The sequence below is a fragment of the Microcebus murinus genome, chromosome 20 (assembly GCF_040939455.1).
Source record: "Microcebus murinus isolate Inina chromosome 20, M.murinus_Inina_mat1.0, whole genome shotgun sequence".
In the NCBI taxonomy this organism is placed as follows: Eukaryota; Metazoa; Chordata; class Mammalia; order Primates; family Cheirogaleidae; genus Microcebus; species Microcebus murinus.
The window spans coordinates 35682497-35702285 of NC_134123.1; the positions used below are offsets into that span (position 1 = coordinate 35682497).

Consider the following 19789-nt stretch of genomic DNA (forward strand, 5'->3'; position numbering starts at 1 on the left):
ACATCCGCCTTTTATGCATCCGCCAGGCCCGAATAAGACGGAGGCGTCGAAAGCATCCAGAGGACCCACGACCTCCTCACAGATGTGGGGGTGCGGAAACGGCTGGGTAAGGGGAGTCGGACCCGGCGCCAGGCAGCTGCGCACCACGGAAGCCCTGGAAGCCTCGGCTGCGCAGGCGCCCCAGGAAGCCCCACCCACCACGGCTGCGCAGGCGCCGCGAGGAGGCCGCGGCTCGCGCAGGCGCGCTTTCCGCGCTAACATGGCGGTCGCGCTGCTGCTGCGCGCCCTGCGCCAGGGCCCGGGGCCAGGCCCAGGCCGGGGGCGGCTGTGGGGCCCAGGCTCGGGCTGGAGCCCCGGCCTCTGCGCTGGGGCCGGGAGGAGGTGGCCGCACTGGGTCCCCAGGCCTCCGGTGGGCCTCGCTGGGGCTGGAGGCCGAGCGTTACAGGTAACCCCTGGGCTTCCCGCCCCACTTGCCGGCTGCGGAGAGGCTGAGGGTCGCGGCGCTTTTGGCCTTTCCGCCCGGCCCGGTGTGGGCGTCTGCGCCTTTCCGCCCGGGCTCTCGGCTCCTGCGGGCTTCCTCTGCGTCCTTCTGGACGTCGCTGCCGGAGGAAAGTTGGGTTGTGTCAGGCGGGCCGGAAAGGTGGGCCTGGGTCTGCGTGGGCCTCAGTGTGGACTCCGCCAGGCCTTATGGTGTGTGGGGGTGTTTTCTGTCTCCTTGGCATTTTAAAGTCCAATCCAGTAAGAGTTTCACCAGTTTCTAGCAGAGCATTCACTTACAACTGTCTGTTATCCGTCAGTTCCTTCACGATAAAGTCCAGCCAGCGCCTTCCAAATAATCCTTGGTTATTGCTTAAAGTTTTTGTGTGAGCAAAATGCCGTGTAGCTGCATGTAACTTTTTGTAATGTAGCTTAACCAGTCATTGATAAAAGTGCATTGAGCACCTCCTGTGGGAAGGCGTGTTCTAGGCCCTGCTAAGGTTAGCTTCCCATCCTGAAAACAAAAAGACTCTAAATCCTTAGGCTTTTTTGCTGATTGTCTTCTCCCAGCTCTCACCTTTTATCTTGTAATTTATTCTTATTGTATTTTACCATAACTTGTGAGGGTGGTTTAAATTATAATCCTGTATTCTAGACTAATGGTCACCCTTCCTGCATCTGAGGGGAACTATAGATTTATTACACTTAAAAAAAATTTTTTTAGTTGTAGTTATTAAGAAGGAAAAGAATTTATTTTCTTTAGTCTAACTTTGTGCTTATTCTGTCAAAGTGAAGGCCATTCATACATACTTGTTAAATTTAAGCAGATTATATTACTAGTGGCTGTAACATTAATAAACTGAAGTAACCTAGGTTTAAACAGTTTTTGTGGTTGATTTTGAAGAATGACAGTTTTTTGCTTTATCTGACACACTGATTTACCCATTTATTGGGCCCAGTCCACGCTGTGGCCCTCCCTTATATGACTTTTCTGGTCATCACTGAGTCAAGATTAATACTAGTCATATTAATTAAATGGGGCAATAAGTTGTATAGAGTAGGGATTTTCGTTCTGTGGTTAACAGGAAATTACATGTAATGTAGTCCTTAGCAAAGAGCACTGAGCAAGGCATTCCTTTTCTCCATAGCAACAGCAGAGCGGGGATGAGCTAGGCAAAAAATTTTTTTAAAAGTTTAGAAAATGACCGCATAGCAGGGCGAAGTGTCTTGCACCTGTAATCCCAGCTACTCTGGAGGCTGAGGTGGGAAGATCACTTGAGGCTGTGAGTTTGAGACCAGCCTGGTCAACATAATGAAAAAGACTCTCAAATAAAATGAAAATAACAACACAGAGATAGAAAAAATTAAATTGGGTCATTGATCTTTCTTCTTTCTTTTTTTTTTCTTTTGGGAGACAGAGTCTCACTTTGTTGCCCAGGTTAGAGTGAGTGCTGTGGCGTCAGCCTAGCTCACAGCAACCTCAAACTCCTGGGCTCAAGCAATCCTGCCTCAGCCTTCTGAGTAGCTGGTACTACAGGCCTGTGCCATCATGCCCGGCTAACTTTTTTTTCCTATATATTTTTAGTTGTCCAGCTGATTTTTTTCTACGTTTAGTAGAGATGGGGTCTTGCTCTTGCTCAGGCTGGTCTTGAACTCCTGAGCTCAAGCGATCTGCCCACTTCGGCCTCCCAGAGTGCTAGGATTACAGGTGTGAGCCACTGCGCCTGGCGCACTGCAGCCTTTGTCAAGCTGCTCCCTTCCTGCTGCAGGACGGGCCAAGGGTGGCTGCCCATGCATTGCATTTGTTTGACGCGCCCATTTGCTTTTGACATTTTGATATTACCTTAAAACTTTGAAGTAATGCTCAGACTATTCACATTTCAGGGAAATGTAAATGTGACAGATAAATACAGCTTTTAAAAAGGATTTTTAGTCTGCATTGCTTTGTTGCACTGTGATGTTGGCGTGACCTTCAGTATTGGGTTTTTTTATTCCAGAGCTTGCGTTTACGACTGCTAACCCCTACCTTTAAAGGGATCCGTGGATTGTTATTGAAACAGCATCTAGTTCGGAATCCAGTCATACTTTGGCAACTTTTAGGTATGTATCTATGGAAAGACTGGAGTAATAAGGCAGAAGTTGTTTTCTTTATCTGACAAGCAAAGCCTGTGGCATTTGTGGGTATATAAATTAGGATAATGTTAGGTGACACTGACAGAAAAACTGCTAAGAAAAATCACTAAGAAATAATATTTTGGGCTTCTATTTATTAGGAGCCTTAATAAGACCCACAGTCCTTGGGTAATCTGATAGGAAGTTTACAGAAAGGAAGTTGTCTAAGGTCTGAACAGGTTATTTTTGCTTATTTTGGTTTGAGTTGTCCTTTATTTTCCCCCTGCCAGTTTTGGGGTATAGCAATAATTGGGCTGCTTGAAGGGAGATTTTCATGGTATCTAGCCAGCTCCTAGAATGTTTAGTAAGAAATGGCTTCAAATGTTTCATATCCAGGCTGAGTGCGGTGGCTTACGCCTGTAATCCTAGCACTTTGGGAGGCTGAGGCAGGAGAATTGTTTGAGGTCGGGAGTTTGAGACCAGCCTGAGCAAGATGGAGACCCCATCTCTATTAAAAATAGAAAAATTAACCAGGTATGTTGGCACACACCTGTAGTCCCAGCTACTTGGGAGGCTGAAGTGGGAGGTTGGCTTGAGGCCAGGAGTTTGAGGACGGTATGAGCTATGATCATGCTACTGCACTCCAGTCTGGGCAAAAGAGTGAGACTCTGGCTCCAAAAAAAAGGAATTTTCTATCCAGAAAGTAACTATTAAATAAAAATACCCTAGGCCATGGCACATGCCTGTAGTCCCAGCCATTTGGGAGGCTGAGGCAGTAGGATTGCTCGAGCCCAGGAGTTTGAGGTTGCTGTGAGCTAGGCTGATGCCACGGTACTCACTCTAGCCTGTGCAACAAAGCGAGACTCTATCTCAAAAAAAACCACAAAAGACCTATAAATAACTGGCTGTTCAATAGAGTTGTACCATTTAATGAAATATGATGAAATTTTTCCATCTCTCTTGACCTTAGGTTAAAAGATCTTCAGGATTTACACCTGTAATTTCCCTCCCCCATTTATCCAATAGAAATAGGGAAAAAGTGCCATTTTACATTTCTACAGTCCTGCTAGTTTACATTAATGAGCTTGGTGCCCACAGGTGGGTAGAGAAAGCACTGGCTGTGCCTGCCCGTTGGAGGTGAGTTAGCATCTTGCCCATGTGCTGTCTCACGTGAAACCACTCGTCTTGCCAGTGGCTCTGAAACGGCTCATGCCTCCGCCTTCTGGAACACCTGACCGTGTGTTCCGGTGGCAACAGAGGGGTTTCATTGGTGATTCTGTTAATGTCTTTGTGAAGACAGTTATAGTTCAACACGTGGTTGTGAGACTTTGCCCCCATTTTTAAATGCTGATGTGCTTGGATTTTGTTGTTTTATTATTTTATTTTATTTATTTACATTTTTAGAAATGGAGTCTTGCCGGGTTGCCCAGACTGGTCTCTAACTCCTGAGCGCAAGTAATCCTCCTTCCTTAGCCTCCTGACTAGCTGGGACTGCAGGCGAGCACCACCACACCCGGCTGATTTGTGTAGACTTTGGCTAAGACAAAACCTTTTGTGTGAGGAGTGTCACATCAGTCTGGCTTGGTGATGGTGGCACCTGGGCTGCTGCCACATGTGCCATTTGTTTATTTATTTATTTTATTTTAATTTTATTTTTTTGAGACAGTCTTGCTTTGTTGCCCAGGCTAGAGTGCCATGGCATCAGCCTAGCTTACAGCAACCTCAGACTCCTGGGCTCAAGCGATCCTTCTGCCTCAGCCTCCCAAGTAGCTAGGACTACAGGCATGCGCCACAATGCCCAGCTAATTTTTTCTATATATATTATTTGGCCAATTAATTTCTTTCTATTTTATAGTAGACATGGGGTCTTGCTCTTGCTCAGGCTGGGTTTGAACTCCTGACCTCGAGCAATCTGCCCGCCTTGGCCTCCCAGAGTGCTAGGATTACAGGCGTGAGCCACTGCACCCGGCCCCCCTTCCTTTCCTAATTTAAATAGCAAAAATATTTATAAGCTGAAATAGTTTATTATTCTGTGTTAGTAAATACTATGCACAGAATGATAGAAGGAAATGCTTTATCTCAAATTTATGCACTTGTTGATGTAGGTATGTTTTCAGGTGGTTTCTGTTTCACTTTGGTAAGTTAAGAATATGCTGTTCTCCTACGTGTCTCCCCTGCACTTACAAACCTTCACTGTCAAATCCTTTCCCTTTGTTTTGTAGGTGGCACTTACTATTTTAACACCTCCAGGAGGAAGCAGAAGAGTAAGGACAATGACAAACCCAAGGGGAGGACCCCTGAAGAGGAGGAAGGTGTGCTTGGTGCTCCTAAATAGCAGCTGTCTGGGGTTGTCTTCACATACGTGTTCTCCTCTCAGCAAGGCGAGACCAGTCTTAACAGTAAGGAGAAGCTGGGCGTGCTGGCGCATGCCTGTAATCCCAGCTGCTCAGGCGGCTGAGGCAGGAGGATTGCTGGAGCCCAGGAGTTCAAGGCCAGCCTGGACAATATAGCAAGATCCCGTCTCTTAAGAAAAATAAAATGTGGCCGGCCGTGGTGGTTCACGCCTGTAATCCTAGCTTTCTGGGAAGCTGAGGTGGGAGGATCGCTGCAGTTCAGGAGTTTGACACCAGCCTGAGCACAGTGAGACCATGTCTCTGGAGGCAAGAAACAAAAAAAAGACAAAACAAAACAAACACAAAACCAGAAAACCCAGCCAGGCATTGTGGCATGCACCTGTAGTCCCAGTTACCGGGGAGGCTGAGGCAGTAGGATCGGTCACAGCCCAGGACCTGGAGCTTGTGGTGACTTACAATCACTGCACTCTACCCAGGAACCCGAGTGACACTTTGTCTCAACAAAAAAACCCCGGGGGGGGGGGGGAGAAGTAGGGAGAACTCAAGCTCCTGTCCTAAGTAACCCTATCATACCTGTTCCCACTCTAAACGACTATGGGTGGTTTGTGCCTGTTCTTTTAGAAATGCTTCCGTGGGTCCCTGTGTTATGTTTAGGAATGCCAGAAGGCAGGCAGTCTTTCTGTGCCTGTGAATGGGAAGGGTGAGTCTCAGATCTGCTCTGGACGTAGAGTTCTAGGGGTGAGGAGGAAGGGACCAGAACTCCTTGGCTAAACCCACCTGGCCCCATGCACACCTGGTCCATGTTACCACTTCCTCCTGGCTTGGGAAGCAGTCCCCAGGGTGGATGCTGGTACAGTGAGTGGACAGTGACCACCCACTCTGCGCACGACCGCCATGCGCCAGTTGGTCCTTAGCCCCAGCCCATTTCACAGCTGCCTCACCTTAAGATCTGTGAATGTCCTGCAGATCTTAAATCTCTAGAATTAGGCTGGGCGTGGTGGCTCATGCCTGTAATCCCAGCACTCTGGGAGGCCGAGGCACGCGGATCACTCAAGGTCAGGAGTTCGAAACCAGTCTGAGCAAGAACGACCCCGTCTCTACTATAAATAGAAATTCATTGGCCAACTAAAATATATATAAAAAATTAGCCAGGCTTGGTGGTGCATGCCTGTAATCCCAGCTACTCGGGAGGCTGAGGCAGCAAGATATCTTGAGCCCAGGAGTTTGAGGTTGCTGTGAGCAAGGCTGACGCCACGGCACTCTAACCTGGGCAACAGAGTGAGACTCTATCTCAAAGAAAATCATAAGAGTAAATATATTTACTACCTATCTTGAAGTGGATCATCGTAAAGGTCTCCCTCACGTCGAGTAGGCTCAGGAGCAGAAGGGGAGGTTTGTCTTGCTCTCTCAGAGGTGGCAGAGGCAGAACATTGGAGTATGTGGACAGACCCGCACCGTTCAGACCTGTGTTCAAGGGTGGATGGTAAAGGAAGGAGGAATGGTTTGGCGTGAAGGAGAAGACGGACGGGCCTGAGCAGCGTCTGTTCTGCCTTGCATGTTGTGTCGTGGTTACGCAGGGACATACTCGGTTCTCCTGATAATTCTGGTTCCTGGAAGGAAAAGCTGCGGCAGCTTCCTCCTTATGATTCTTGGCATGTCGTCGATGCTCAAATACACACTCATGGGACTGCATTCTAGACACAGCTGTACTAGCGAGTGCTGTGGTGCAGGATGACATGGGAACAAGTTGTCATTGTCCTTGGCTGGCGCTCTGTCCTGCAGCTGCTCGTGTCCGGTGAGCCCTCGAATGGCTGGGGTGTGGGTCCTCTGCTTTCGAGTGATTGTCCTATGTTCTGTTTGGGCTGCACTGTAGCCTGTCTTGAAAAAATAGGTAACGCTCATGTCTGTTAAATTTGCATTGGAGGATAATTATTTAGTTATTCAAAGAATCTTTCTTTCCTTTTTTTCCTCTTTTTTTTTTTCTCCCCTCCCCTCCTCTCTGCTCTTTCTTTTTCTTTTCTTTCCTTCCTTCCTTTCTTGACAAGGTCTTGCTCTGTTGCCCAGGCTGGAGTGCAGTGATGAAATCATAGCTCCCTGTAGCTTCAAACTCTTGGATTCATGCAATCCTCCTGTCTCGATCTCCTGGGTAGCTGGGACCACAGGTGCATGTCAGCACGCCTGGCTAATTTTTAAAAAAAATTTGTAGGGATGATGCTTTACTATGTTGCTCAGGCTGGTTTCAAACTCGTGGCCTCAAGCGATCCTCCTGCCTCTACCTCACCAGGTGCTGGGATTACAGGGCTGTGCCACGGTGCCCAGGGGAGTCTTTTTTGTGAGAACCTTCCCTGGATTCCCCTGGTCTTTTTGCTGTGATTGGGAGTAGAGTTAGTCTGTGTGTTTTGGGGCCTGTTGACTGCATAAAACAAGCACAGCACATTGCTGGTCCTTAGACGTGCCTCCAGCAGGCTTTCCTCACTGCCAAGTGCATAGCTCCATCCTGTCCACTCATATGAAGACAGCTCTTTCCTAAAGAGCAATGCCGAAGGTAGCTGGCAAACAGCCCTGCCAGCCACTTACCGGGGGCCTACGTAGAGATTTCCCAGAAAGCAGTTGCTTGGGACACCACTCTGATGAAAAGGAATAACTGAGCTGAGTGCGGTGGCTCACGCCTGTAATCGCACACTGTGGGAGGCTGAGACGGGGGATCACTAGAGTCTGGGAGTTCAAGACCAGTCTGGGCAACATAGTGAGACCCTGTCTCTATACAAGATAAGAAAAATAAAATTAGTAGGGCAAGGCATCGGGTGCCAGTTGTCCCAGTAGGAGGATCGCTTGAGCCCAGAAAGTTCAAGGCTGCAGTGAGCTCCGATTCCATTTTTTTAAATGAAGACAAAAAAAAAAAAAAATAAGAAAAAAGAAATGAGCTACTCGCACATGAAATAACTTGGATGAATCTTGAGGGAATTATGCTCAGTGAAAAAGGCCAGTCCTGACGGATTACATCATGTATGGTTTTCATTTTTTATAAAACATTCTCCAAAGACAGAATTACAGAGATGGAAGACAGATTAGTGGTTGCCAGGGGTTAGGAGGTGAGGGGGCGGAGACAGCACGAGGGAGCCTTGTAACGGAGCTATTGTGTGTCTAGACTGTGGTAGTGGGCACACTGAACATACACCCGTGATGAAATCACACAGAACTGAACACTCAGATGAACTGAACACCCACGTGTCATGGGACGACCTGAGGAAGACAGATGGTAACATGTGGGTATCCTGGGTGTGATGTTGCCTGTGGCTTTGCAAGACGACACCGCTAGAAGCAGCTGGGCAATGTTGGCAAGGAATCGCTGTTTTAATTCTTACGGCCACCTGGGACTCTATAGTCATTTCATAATAAAAAAATCAGAGAAAGAGCAGTGTGGACAATCATCAGCCAGCCTCCGTGGAGGATGGTGGCATTACCCTGTGGCACGAATGCTTCGTGGGGCAGGCCCTCCTCCTCCTTGTCTTCCGCCAGCGTCGGCGCTGGGGTTCTCAGGAGCCGTTCATCCCAGGTCTCACCTTTGGGCTTAATTCCTTCGGGAGGAATTTCCGAGCATGAAGACCCGGGCCAGCTTCTGTAGCTGCTTCCTTGAAGTTCAGTAGCATCGGCAGTTTGTCCTTAGGTGACTGACTGAGGCGGCGATTGTTCCTTCCTTAGAGGAATTCTGATGGCACAACTTGCAGCACGTGCGGCGGATGCAGGGTGTGGTGGCTCGGGCGGCAAGCACGCTTCCTGAGCAGCTCTGACAACTGCACCGTGTCAGAGCTGTGGTAGTGGGCACACTACTCACTCCTGTCTCTCGGGCAGGAGAGACTTAAGTTGTGACCTGCGTTCTCCATTAGCTCGAAGCGTATTTAAGAAGCCCAGATGGCTATGAGAGGGGTCAGGAAGAAAAGGTCCCCGGAATGTCACATTCGCCATGTGAACGACCACAGTGCAGATGGAGCAGAGGACAGAGGTGTGTTTGGGCAACTCAGAAGGGATGTCCTGAAGGAACTGGTTTGGGAGGAAGTCACAGACTTCATGGGGAGGAGGTAGGGTGTCTACATGTCATTCTCTGTTTAAAATCATAACTTACATGTGTGCTGCAGACGTCCTGTTGATATTTATTATCGACTCAGATTTTCAGTGGCTGAATCCGTCACTTTCGTCAGCACGCACTGCACAGTGAGGGGGTGGCCTGTGTGGCTGCAGTGGCACGTGGACCTAGGTCCTCGCCGTGTAGCCCAGGCTGGTCTCGAGCTCCTGAACTCCCACCATCCTCCTGCCTCAGCCTCAGCCCTAGGAAGTTTTTTGATTTAAAAACGGTTTCCTGTTATCTAGGCGGGACCCACTCCTCGTCCTCTCTGAGGTGAGCTCAGTGAATGAAGGGTTGGTGACCTTAATTCATTGTCCTTAATAGTGTTTGTCTCAAGTGACTTGTGGAACAATTGGCAAAAGTGCTGGATCTTGGGGGAAACAGGATGCAGCCCCTTCCAAGCCGAGCTTTCCTGAAGAGAGGACGTCTGAGGTCGGTGCCCGGCCTGGGCCGTGGCCTAAGCCTCACTCAGTGTGTTTGCTTCCCCCACTTGCTCCCGGCTGCTCAGAGGAGAGGAGGCGCAGGGAGCGCGAGGACCAGATGTACCGCGAGCGGCTGCGCACGCTGTTCATCATTGCCGTCATCATGAGCCTGCTGAACGCGCTCAACACCAGTGGGGGCAACATCTCCTGGAACGACTTCGTCAACGAGATGCTGGCTAAAGGCGAGGTGCAGCGGGTGCAGGTGGTGCCCGAGAGCGACGTGGTCGAGGTCTACCTGCACCCCGGCGCCGTGGTCTTCGGGCGGCCTGTGAGTCGGGGCGCGGGCGTGGGCACGGCGTGCGGAGGGACCTCGCGCACGTTCCTTTTCCTTTCATGCCCCACCCTCATCTGTTCGGTTGTCTTAAAGCAAGATGTGTGTGTGGCCCGCTAGGTTATTTAACCGGAAGCATGTGCTTAACTACGGACATCTCACCTGGTAAAGCAGCTGCCTTCAGGATGAAATGTCCAGAATCCTGTCTCCTGGGGGAGTTCCCAGCTGCCCTCAGAGAGAGCCCAGGAAGTCTGTCTTTGTCCTCTCCTTGGGCTGGTGGCCGTCCCTGGCCGTGCCGAAATCTGAGCCAAACGTGCAAAGCATAATTAGGGACACAAAGTGTTTGGAGGACAACATGCTCCAGTGGTGTGAGGGGTGCAGACTTGGGATAAAGAAACCCAGTTCATCGAGTTTCAGATGCAGTCGGTGGTTAAACACAGACCCGCTCTTGTGCGCCCCCGCTGCCGTGAGCGAGAGCGTCTGTTCCTGGCCTCAGTCGGGACTGGACTGTGCCGTGCGCCGTCCAGAGCTGCAGTCGGGTCGGTGTTGCGTTTGCGGCTCCTGCTGTGCTCTGCGCAACAACACACGTCAGAGGCAGGGTGCTGAGTTTAAGATGCACACACCATCTTTGTTTTCTTAAAATTTTCCTGTTAGTGGAAAATGTATCTACTGGAAAGTATACCTATTGAAATTTTGTTTCTCAAGACGTGTTTGAGAAAACGAGAATTTTTTAGACTTGGAAGTGTAGGTGTCCCTTGACTTAAATGGGGTTATGTCCTGACAAACCCATCGAGAGTTGAAAATATCATAGGTCAAAAGTTTGTATTCAGCCGGGTGTGGTGGCTTAGGCCCATAATCCCAACACTCTGGGAGGCTGAGGTGGGAGGATTGCTTGAGCTCAGGAGTTTAGACCAGCCTGAGCAAGAGCAAGACTTTGTCTCTACCAAAAAGAAAGGAAAAAGAAAACCCAGCCGGTGTTTTGGCATGCCTGTAGTCCCAGCTACCCAGGAGGCTGAGGGAGGAGCATTGCTTAAGCCCAGGGATTGGAGGTTGCGGTGAGCTACTGTGCACCACTGCACTAGTGAGACTCTGTCTCAACAAAAGCTAACAAAGTAACTGAGCACCCCTCCTCACAACACCCCACCCTTTCATATTAAAAAAAAAAGTTTATTTTCAACTTTTAGTAGTAGGCTTGTCCAGAGGTAGCCCCATTCAGTTCACAAGAAGTGAACTGAATGCATGTGGATTTTGCACCATTGTGAAGTTGAAAAATCTTAAGGTGAACAGTTGTAAGTTGATCATCTTCAGTTTCTGAATGGCATCCTCTTCAGAACCCTAGGGCTGTCTGTTCAGCATGTTGCAGGCCCCACTCTCTGTTCACTGTGGCGTCGGCATCCTGTCCTGCTCACTCTCTCCCTGTCCTCTCTGCTTCCGCCCCAGAGGCTGGCCTTGATGTACCGAATGCAGGTCGCAAATATTGACAAATTTGAAGAGAAGCTTCGGGCAGCTGAAGATGAGCTGAACATCGACGGCAAGGACAGGATCCCGGTTTCCTACAAGCGCACGGGATTCTTTGGGAAGTACGCTGGTCGCTCTTGTGGACTCTTGAACTAAACACGGCTTGGCCCTGTGATGTGAGAAGCAAATTGCAAACGAAAGTCTCACACTGTCTTTGCCTACAGTTAGCTAGAGTCCTTCGTGGGAGGGTTGAACAAGTGCAGGGATGAAGGGTGCAGTGCTGGGAAGTTTGGGAGAGAAGTCACCCTTCATTGTTGGGGAGGAAGGGTTCCAGGAGCTCCCCAGGGTGCCGATACCCCAGCAAGCCCAGGTCCCTGATGTGAGATGTGGCATTTGCATATAACCTGAGAACGTCCTCCCATATACTTTAAGTTATTTCTAGATTACTTATAGTGTCTCATACAATGTCAGTAGTTGTTATATCAATTGTTTAGGGAGTGATGACAAAAAAAATCTGTACACGTTCAGGACAGATTTAATTTTTTTCCCCAAATATTTCCAGTCTGTGTGTGGTTGAGCCCACAGGTGGGGAGGCTGACTGCTTGCAAGTTGTTCAGTCGCTTTCTTTAGCTGTCTGGCATTTCTGAATCGGGCTCATCGCGGGCTTGCTGTCTTCTGCAGACAGGCAGAGCAGAAAGAGTAGAAACAGACATTCTTGCTTCAGTGTTGAGGGAGACAGGTGCCGGGGGGCTGTCGGGTGAGGGCCACAGACCCCGGCAGGCCCTCAGGAGGGAGCACAGTCGCCACAACTCTTTCCCGGCTCTGCTGGCACCGCAGTGACCGGTCCCCATGCAGAGAGAGGTTTGCTGTCGACTCGTAACCTGGTAAGATGCAGAATGCCAGTGACTACCGTGACGTGCCTCTCAGTTCTGCAACCCAGTGAGTCCTGAAAGCTTGGCACACTTCCGATTTTGTTTTGGGAAAATGATGGACAGGACAGGGAGGTGCGGGGCAGCCTCCTTCATGCGGAGCGCTGAAGTCCTGGGATGGGCTTTGCTGCCGCTAGGCTCATTTGCCGTGCTAATTGAAGCTGATAGCCTGCTGTTGAAAATATGCTGCACATACAGAAACCTGCTCTTGTTGGTCACTGTCACAAGGGTGGTAGGATAAACGGGTGTCCTCAGCTGTTGCACACTTAATCTGATCCCTCGGGAACCTTATGGAGGAGGATGATTGGTGAGAACTGGACGAGAGAACCCATTTTCACAACCATTCTGTTCTGTACATCAGTCTCAGACTTAGGGTTCCTCCTCCTCACCTTTGAACCCTTGTCAGTGGTTGTCCTCGTAAGGTGTGTATGTCAGGCCGCAACTTCTGAGCCCCTGACGGCCTCTGTTTCTCTCGTAGCGCGCTCTATGCCCTGGGGATGACGGCAGTGGGTCTGGCCATCCTGTGGTACGTCTTCCGTCTGGCCGGCATGACGGGGAGGGAAGGCGGATTCAGTGCTTTTGTAAGTCGTACGGATCAGACCTTGCCGAGCGTGCGGTCTTGGGGCTTTTCTGTGTTTCCATTTGCTGAAAGCTTTTCCCATAAACCAGAATAAGTGTATAGTGACGATTAACCTCTCACAAAGACCAGCATGAAGCCCACTGCGGCAGCTCACGGTTCCTTCCGATTGGCTGGCTGAAGGGTGTGTGGTGACCAGCATTGACCAAGGGCCCCTTTCTCCTGACTTCCGGGTGGTTGAGCCAATGAGTTCATAGGGTAGTTTATTCTACGTTTTTCAGTAAGCAACTGGAAATGGTTTTTTCCCCTTGGTTTCTCTACTAGCTAAGAAGCTGAAGAATTTTATAGGTTGTCTTTAAAGGAACCACCTTAATGCTTTAACAATCTTCTGTCGTGGTGACTTTCATTGTGAAGTGCGTTGTCCCTCTACAGCTTCCCTTCTGCTGGGATTTGGGCTAGGCGGTGGACGTGTCTGCTGGGCTATCCCTGCTCCATCCCTGGGAGGGGCTGGGGCACAGATGCAGAGCGTCACCCTGTTGTTTCCACTCACACTGGGAGCATATTTCTTTGTCTGGCTAAAGACTGACACTGTTATTTTTAATGGCACCGTGGTATTTCATTGTGGGGCTGTACCATGTTTTACTCAACAAGTGTCATAATTTTTTCCTATTTTTGGTGTATGTAAATAACACCAAGATGAATTCCACACACATACACACACACACACACACACACACACACACACGCATCATCTGTGTGTCTGCCCCGTGTCTCTTCCTGAGAGTGGGATCTGGCTGAAGCACGTGCACATGCTAGGAGCTTTTCCTGCCTGCCTGCGGCTCTCCATGAATTTACCCGTTAACATTTCTACCAAGACCCTGCAGTGCTGATTATTATCGTATTATTTTTATAGCCAGAAAAAGAAATTAACAGTAGTGGAGAAAATCATGTGGAGTAGGACAGTTTCCTGTCCTCACTGTGGTGTGGGAGGATTTTTTTAAAGCAAATTACTAGGTAACTTTCTTGTTAATTAACAATGCAAAGCACACGTTTCCCTGTGTCTGCAGTGTGGCCTGTGAGCCCTGTCTGACTGGAGTGGGTGTGTGGGTCCCCTGGGGTGTGAGGCTCCCCCACGATGGGGCCTGGGGCCGGGAGGGGCGAGGCCCCCGGTCAGCACAGACGCCAGGGGCTGAGCCTCCGGTGCCAGCAGGTCCCCTCGCTCTGCCTGGAGCGTGTATCTGCTTACAATGCTGTGTCTTTCTGTACAGAACCAGCTCAGAATGGCTCGTTTCACCATTGTGGATGGCAAGATGGGCAAAGGAGTCAGCTTCAAAGATGTGGCTGGGATGCATGAAGCCAAACTGGAAGTCTTAGAGTTTGTGGACTATCTCAAGGTAAGAGCCATGTGTTGAGCAGGAAGGAGGTATATGGGTGGCTACCTTTCTCTCTCAGAAGGAAGCCACCTGGGGGACGGGAATTCGGTCGATTAGGTGTTGAGTGGTGACCTCTCTGCCCCGTGGGGACACCAAGCTCAGCTCTTTGCCTTTTCCGGAACTGCGTGAGCCGTAGCTGCCCTTCTTGCTCCTTCTTAAGCATTCTCTGAACCCGAGTGGTCAGCCTTGCGCTGTCTCCTGCTGTCTAGAGCCCGGAGCGCTTCTTGCAGCTCGGCGCCAAGGTTCCAAAGGGTGCGCTGCTGCTCGGACCCCCCGGCTGTGGGAAGACGCTGCTGGCCAAGGCGGTGGCCACGGAGGCCCAGGTACCCTTCCTGGCGATGGCCGGCCCGGAGTTCGTGGAGGTCATCGGAGGTGGGTGCCGGTGGGGCCGTGGACAGGCCCAGCTGACCTTGTCTGGGGTGGCTCTCCTCCGCGTTCCTGTCTTCAGGCGCAGGGGTGTGGAGGAGGGAAGCAGGAGCCTGAGTTAGAGGAGGTGCTGGGTCTGGTGAATGGGGGGTGATGTGCTTTGAAGCCACACGCACTGGTGGCCATGGGAGGCCGGGACTCCTGCAGAGGCCCTGCAGGAGCGACTTACTGGCTTGGGTGCGGGGGTGGGAGGGAGGCCTGTGTAGGTTTTGTCATCCCTGGGGACAGGTGGGCCTGACCCCAGTGCAGGAAAGGACATGTTTTCCGTGTTCCATCCGTTTCCTGACACTCTCTGTGTCCGCCCAGGCCTTGGCGCTGCTCGAGTGCGGAGCCTCTTCAAGGAGGCACGGGCCCGGGCCCCCTGCATCGTGTACATCGACGAGATCGACGCCGTGGGCAAGCGGCGCGCCAGTGCCGTGTCCGGCTTCTCCAACACGGAGGAGGAGCAGACGCTCAACCAGCTCCTGGTGGAGATGGACGGTCAGTGCCCTGCGTCCTGCCCGCGGGGGCTGGTGCCCGGCAGTGACCTCCCGTCAGGCTTCTGCAGTTTCTTTTTCTTTTTAATGGAGCTGACCCCACAAAGGTGACACGGAATCGTTTGTTGTTTGATCTGCTTTTGCAAGATCCATTTTATTTGCGTGAATATCATGGTATAATATACATATAATGTAAAATTCATTGTATTAACCATTTTTCAGTGTACAGTTCAGTGGCACGAAGCACATTCACTCTGTTGTGCAGCCATCTCCGGAACTCTCTCTGTAGCCCAAACAGAAACTCTGTTCCCACTAAACGATAACCTCCCATTTTCCCTCCCCTAAACCCTGTAACCTCTATTCTACTTTTTAAAAAATTTTATATTTTATTTTTTAATTTTTTGTAGAGTAGAGATGAGGTCTTGCTCTGTTGCCCAGGCTGGTCTTGAACTCCTGGCCTCAAGCCATTGTCCCTCCTTGGCCCCCACGTGCTGGGATTACAGGCTTGAGCCATCCCACCCAGCCTCTGTTCTTTCTGTCTCTGGATTTGGCAACTCCGGGACCTCCTATGAGTGGAGTTATACAGTGCTCGTCCTTCTGTGTCTGCCTCTTTCATTGTTGAGAGCAATATCCTCAAGGTTCATCCATGTGGTACCATGTGTCAGAATTTCCTTCCTTTTTAAGGCTGAATAACATCCCATTGTGTGTACGGACTGCCTTTTGTTAATCCATTCACCCATCGACGGACACTGAGGCCATTGTGAGTCATGCCTCTGTGAACATGCGTAGACATTTCTTGTAGAGTTCTGCTTTGTAAGATACATTCTTAGCTTTTCTTTAATCAGAATTCTAGTTACATTGTAGATATTGTAGATTATGGAGACACTTTTATTTCAAAGTAGTTTTGGTTCCAATAGAACATCTATTGTCTGTTTTCCTCTTTTAAATGTTGCCTACTGTTTGGAAGAGTCAGCATATATACAGTAGAGTTTTGATTATACATGACTAAGGGTGAAACTTCATTTCAGCCTTTGTTTTGAAATAATTTTGGACTTACAGAAGCATTGCAGAAGCAGCCGAAGTGTTCCTTGATAGCTTCCCCTGAGCTCCCACAGGCTGTGGTGAGGTGAACGCTGTTCTCTGGTCAGGACCCGGCGGTGGTGTTGGCGACTGGGCTTCCTCCACCCCCTGCATTTTGTCTCCTCCACTCACTCATTTCTCGGTCTTTGTCGTTGTGACCATGGTGCTCGTCCATGAGGAGCATCCTCTCTGTGAGGCTGTGGTGTGTCCTCGGTCAGAGGGAGCCGTGCATTCTGCAGAAACAGCCATGCCGAGACGTCTGTGTGTCTCGTCCACGGGTGGGCTCTGCCAAGGGGCTGGGCCTTCCCCGGTGCTCAGACCCACTGTCTGCCACTCGGCGCCGTGAACCCAGAGGGACTGATGCCTGGGGTGGGGGTGGGGGGTGTTCTGTAAGGTCTGTGAGCTGTGCTGGCTTAAAGCCAAAGGGAGATTCCCGGTGACATCAGGGAAAAGCTGCATTACTCAGGTGTCCTGAAAGAACGGGTTGCATCTGGAGCTGCCTGCCCCCACTTCCTGTCTCGGTAGTCTAGCCGTTCATCAACACATGTGTTCAGGAACGATGGCATGAGCTACTGAGATCTGAACAGCCACCTTGCACATGTAGGGGAGTAAAGTTTTCAGAGCGCTGAGTGTCCTCAGAGACACAGGCGGTTCAGGTGCTGGTGTGTCCCTGTCCGGAGACACCCACTCGAAGATGGGCCTTCTGCGGACCCTCCGAGAGGACCCTCCAGGCGAGGCTCTGGGCTGTCAGGAATTCTGGCTGTGCACTCACACCCTCTCCGGAGGGACTGTGGCTGGTGCCTTAGCTCTGCCCGGCAACGGAGGAGCTGGACCTGCTGTTGAAACGGTGGCTATTAATACATCTAAAAGGCTGGGCGTGGTGGCTCACGCCTGTAATCCTAGCTCTCTGGGAAGCCGAGGCGGGCGGATCGTTTGAGTTCAGGAGTTCAAAACCAACCTGAGCAAGAGCAAGACCCTGTCTCTACTATAAATAGAAAGAAATTAATTGGCCAACTAATATATATAGAAAAAATTAGCCGGGCATGGTGGCGCATGCCTGTAGTCCCAGCTACTCGGGAGGCTGAGGCAGGAGGATTGCTTGAGCCCAGGAGTTTGAGATTGCTGTGAGCTAGGCTGACACCACGGCACTCACTCTAGCCTGGGCAACAAAGTGAGACTCTGTCTCAAAAAAAAAAAAAAAAAATACATCTAAAAAAGATAGCTGATGGAGTCTTCAACCATATTGTATTGGTTTTCTTTGAGCATCTTTACATCATCTCTTAGTGGCTTCGACTGTTGCTTTTGGAAGTTACCCAAGGACAAGCAGGTAGTTTGGAGTCCTGACAAGATCTCACCTTAGGCTCTGGCCACGAGGGTCTTGTGACCATTGGCAAGTTGAGTGAGTGGCGGCAGCATGGCGTAGTACGCTGACGTTTACAGACGGTGCTCGTCGGGAACCCTGGGCTTATGAGACGTGCCCCAGTGGAATACCCCACAGTGTTTCAAAGCAGCCGCCTGGGCCGTGTGGAGCAGGAGCGGCATAGAAAAGTCCAGCACCGCACACCAGCCACGCTCTGCAGTCACGAGGGCCAGGTTGCACCTGTAGCTTCTGGTGGTTTCTTTAGGGAATGAATAACTTTTTGTGATGTTCGTGGACAAGAAGTGATCGTAGCCTTTAGAAAGTCATCAGATGACTAGTCCGTCAGCGACTAGTCTTAAGCCTCACTGAGGATGAAAGTGGGGTTTCCACATGTGTCTTGGGCTCCTGTGGCTGCTCCGTGAGAGCTGCACACACAAGCACATCCATGGACGTGCAGAGGAACGCTTTGTGGCTGCACGCCAGGCCCCTCGAGGCCAGCTGTGGTTTGTGAAGTGGGGGTTGTGAGGTTAAGCCATACACCGCCACCCCGAGATGCTGTGCTCCTGTGTGCTGAGCAGACGTCGCTGCAGGTGACTGCGAAGGAAACGCAGGGGAGACCTTCCCGCGTGGCTCCTACTTCCCTTAACACACGGGGCCCTGGGAGAGGAGCCCGGGCTCTGTGCTCGTGTTACTTTCTGCACTGAAAATAGAGGCCACCTTCTTGGGGAGACTTGAGCCCACCAGGAAGCGTTTATCCAATGACACTTTTTTCGGAGCTGCATCTCTCTTTGTCACTCCAAAAATAGCTGCTTCCGGCCCTGGGTCTGCTCAGGCTTGAGAATCTGCTCACTGAGGGCCTCTTGTTGAGCTGGGCCGGCACCAAACAAGTCCCTTTATGCAGAGACACAGTTGCGCATTCTTAGCCCCTCAGATGTGTCTTTGTTGCTTCCTCGGGGCGGAGCGCGCTCTGTTCATTGTGCAGAGGATGGAGCGGATGCTGTGTCCGCCGTGGGAAAACTCACCAAGGCCGAGAAAAAGCCCGGCATTGTGCGTCGGGCGTCAGCCCCGGCGCGTCGTCCCTGTGGGACGCCAGACCCCCGTGGGAAGGGCCCAGTCCAGCCCGGCTCCCTGTCCGCAGGGTCATCGGCAGAACGGGGGCTTTGCTCAGGAAGGTCCCCCTGCGACAGACATCCCAGTCCCAGCTCCGGAGTCATGAAACAGCCATCGCGTGATGTGAACCCTGACAGTGTACGAGGTTTTCGCAGAGTCATCCCTGAACAGTGGAAGTCAAACATGAGAAAGGCTGTTGTGAACGTTTCATGCTGGCACTCTTTTTTCTTTAATTTTACTTTTACTCAGTTGTGTTTGCCATGGCTTTCTTGTGTCCGGGCAGCCCAGTGTGGGGGTGCAGTGACACGTTGGGAGCCCAGGCCCTGGTTCCCTGGTGGCCCCGGCAGCTCCAGTGTGTGCCGGGCTTGAGCACACTGGCGTGCACTGGTGGTTCTCGCTGTGTTCTCCAGACCAGCAGCTCTGGCCTCTGCTGGGAGCTGCTTTCTGGACCCACCCGGGCCTGGGGTCAGAAGTGTGCGCTCTGGCGGGAACAGCTGCCCTGGGTGGGGTTTGCTGCCATCCGGTGCTTGGCACAGTGAGAAACACCAGCACCTCCCGCCCCCTTCGGGTAGGGGTGGCCACTCCCACCTGTTCCACGTTGAAGGCCTGTTGGTAAAACATCGATGAGAGCACTGGGGGAGCCTCTACCAGTCCTAGGCCAGGGCAGACAGTCGGGGCTGACAGACGGGCTGTGGACTGGGGCTCAGGGTTTGGGTGCGAGAGGGAGTGCGCTGGCACAGTGTTTCTGTTTGGAGTGGCCCCCGGAGCACTCTGTCTTGGCCCACACACTGAAGCTGCAGCTGCCACCCTCTGTCCTCTCAGGTGGCACGGGTGGTATGAGGCTTTCACTGCCAGCTACCCAGCGGGTCTCGGGCCCTGGGGACGAGACGGGGGTTGACGTCTGGGGTTTTGTTTGTTTTTTTTGAGACAGAGTCTCGCTCTGTCACCCAGAGTTGAGTGCAGTGGCGTCAGCCTCACTCACAGCAGCCTCAAACTCCTGGGCTCAAGTGATCCTCCTGCCTCAGCCTCCTGAGTAGCTGGGACTACAGGTGTCCCCGGCTAACTTTCCTATTTTTGGTGGTAATGGGGTTCTTAATCGCATCTGATACCCAGTTAGGCTC

General features: G+C 51.1%; 1 protein-coding gene across 2 annotated transcripts in view; it reads left to right on the forward strand.

Annotated features, from left to right (window-relative positions):
• The first annotated feature begins 215 nt into the window (after positions 1–215).
• The window catches only part of SPG7 (SPG7 matrix AAA peptidase subunit, paraplegin), a 31752-nt gene continuing 12178 nt past the window's right edge, over positions 216–19789 (forward strand). Inside the window, exons 1-9 of one of the 2 annotated variants that reach the window (XM_012737255.3) lie at positions 216–445; positions 2475–2577; positions 4812–4901; positions 9575–9816; positions 11260–11399; positions 12685–12787; positions 14052–14177; positions 14426–14588; positions 14949–15122. In XM_012737255.3, coding sequence (XP_012592709.3) covers positions 260–445; positions 2475–2577; positions 4812–4901; positions 9575–9816; positions 11260–11399; positions 12685–12787; positions 14052–14177; positions 14426–14588; positions 14949–15122 — 1327 coding nt within the window. In that variant the 5' untranslated portion in view covers positions 216–259. Of the gene's footprint in view, positions 446–603; positions 691–2474; positions 2578–4811; positions 4902–9574; positions 9817–11259; positions 11400–12684; positions 12788–14051; positions 14178–14425; positions 14589–14948; positions 15123–19789 lie in introns of those variants that run through there. The other variant, XM_075995897.1, reaches the window with a different exon arrangement.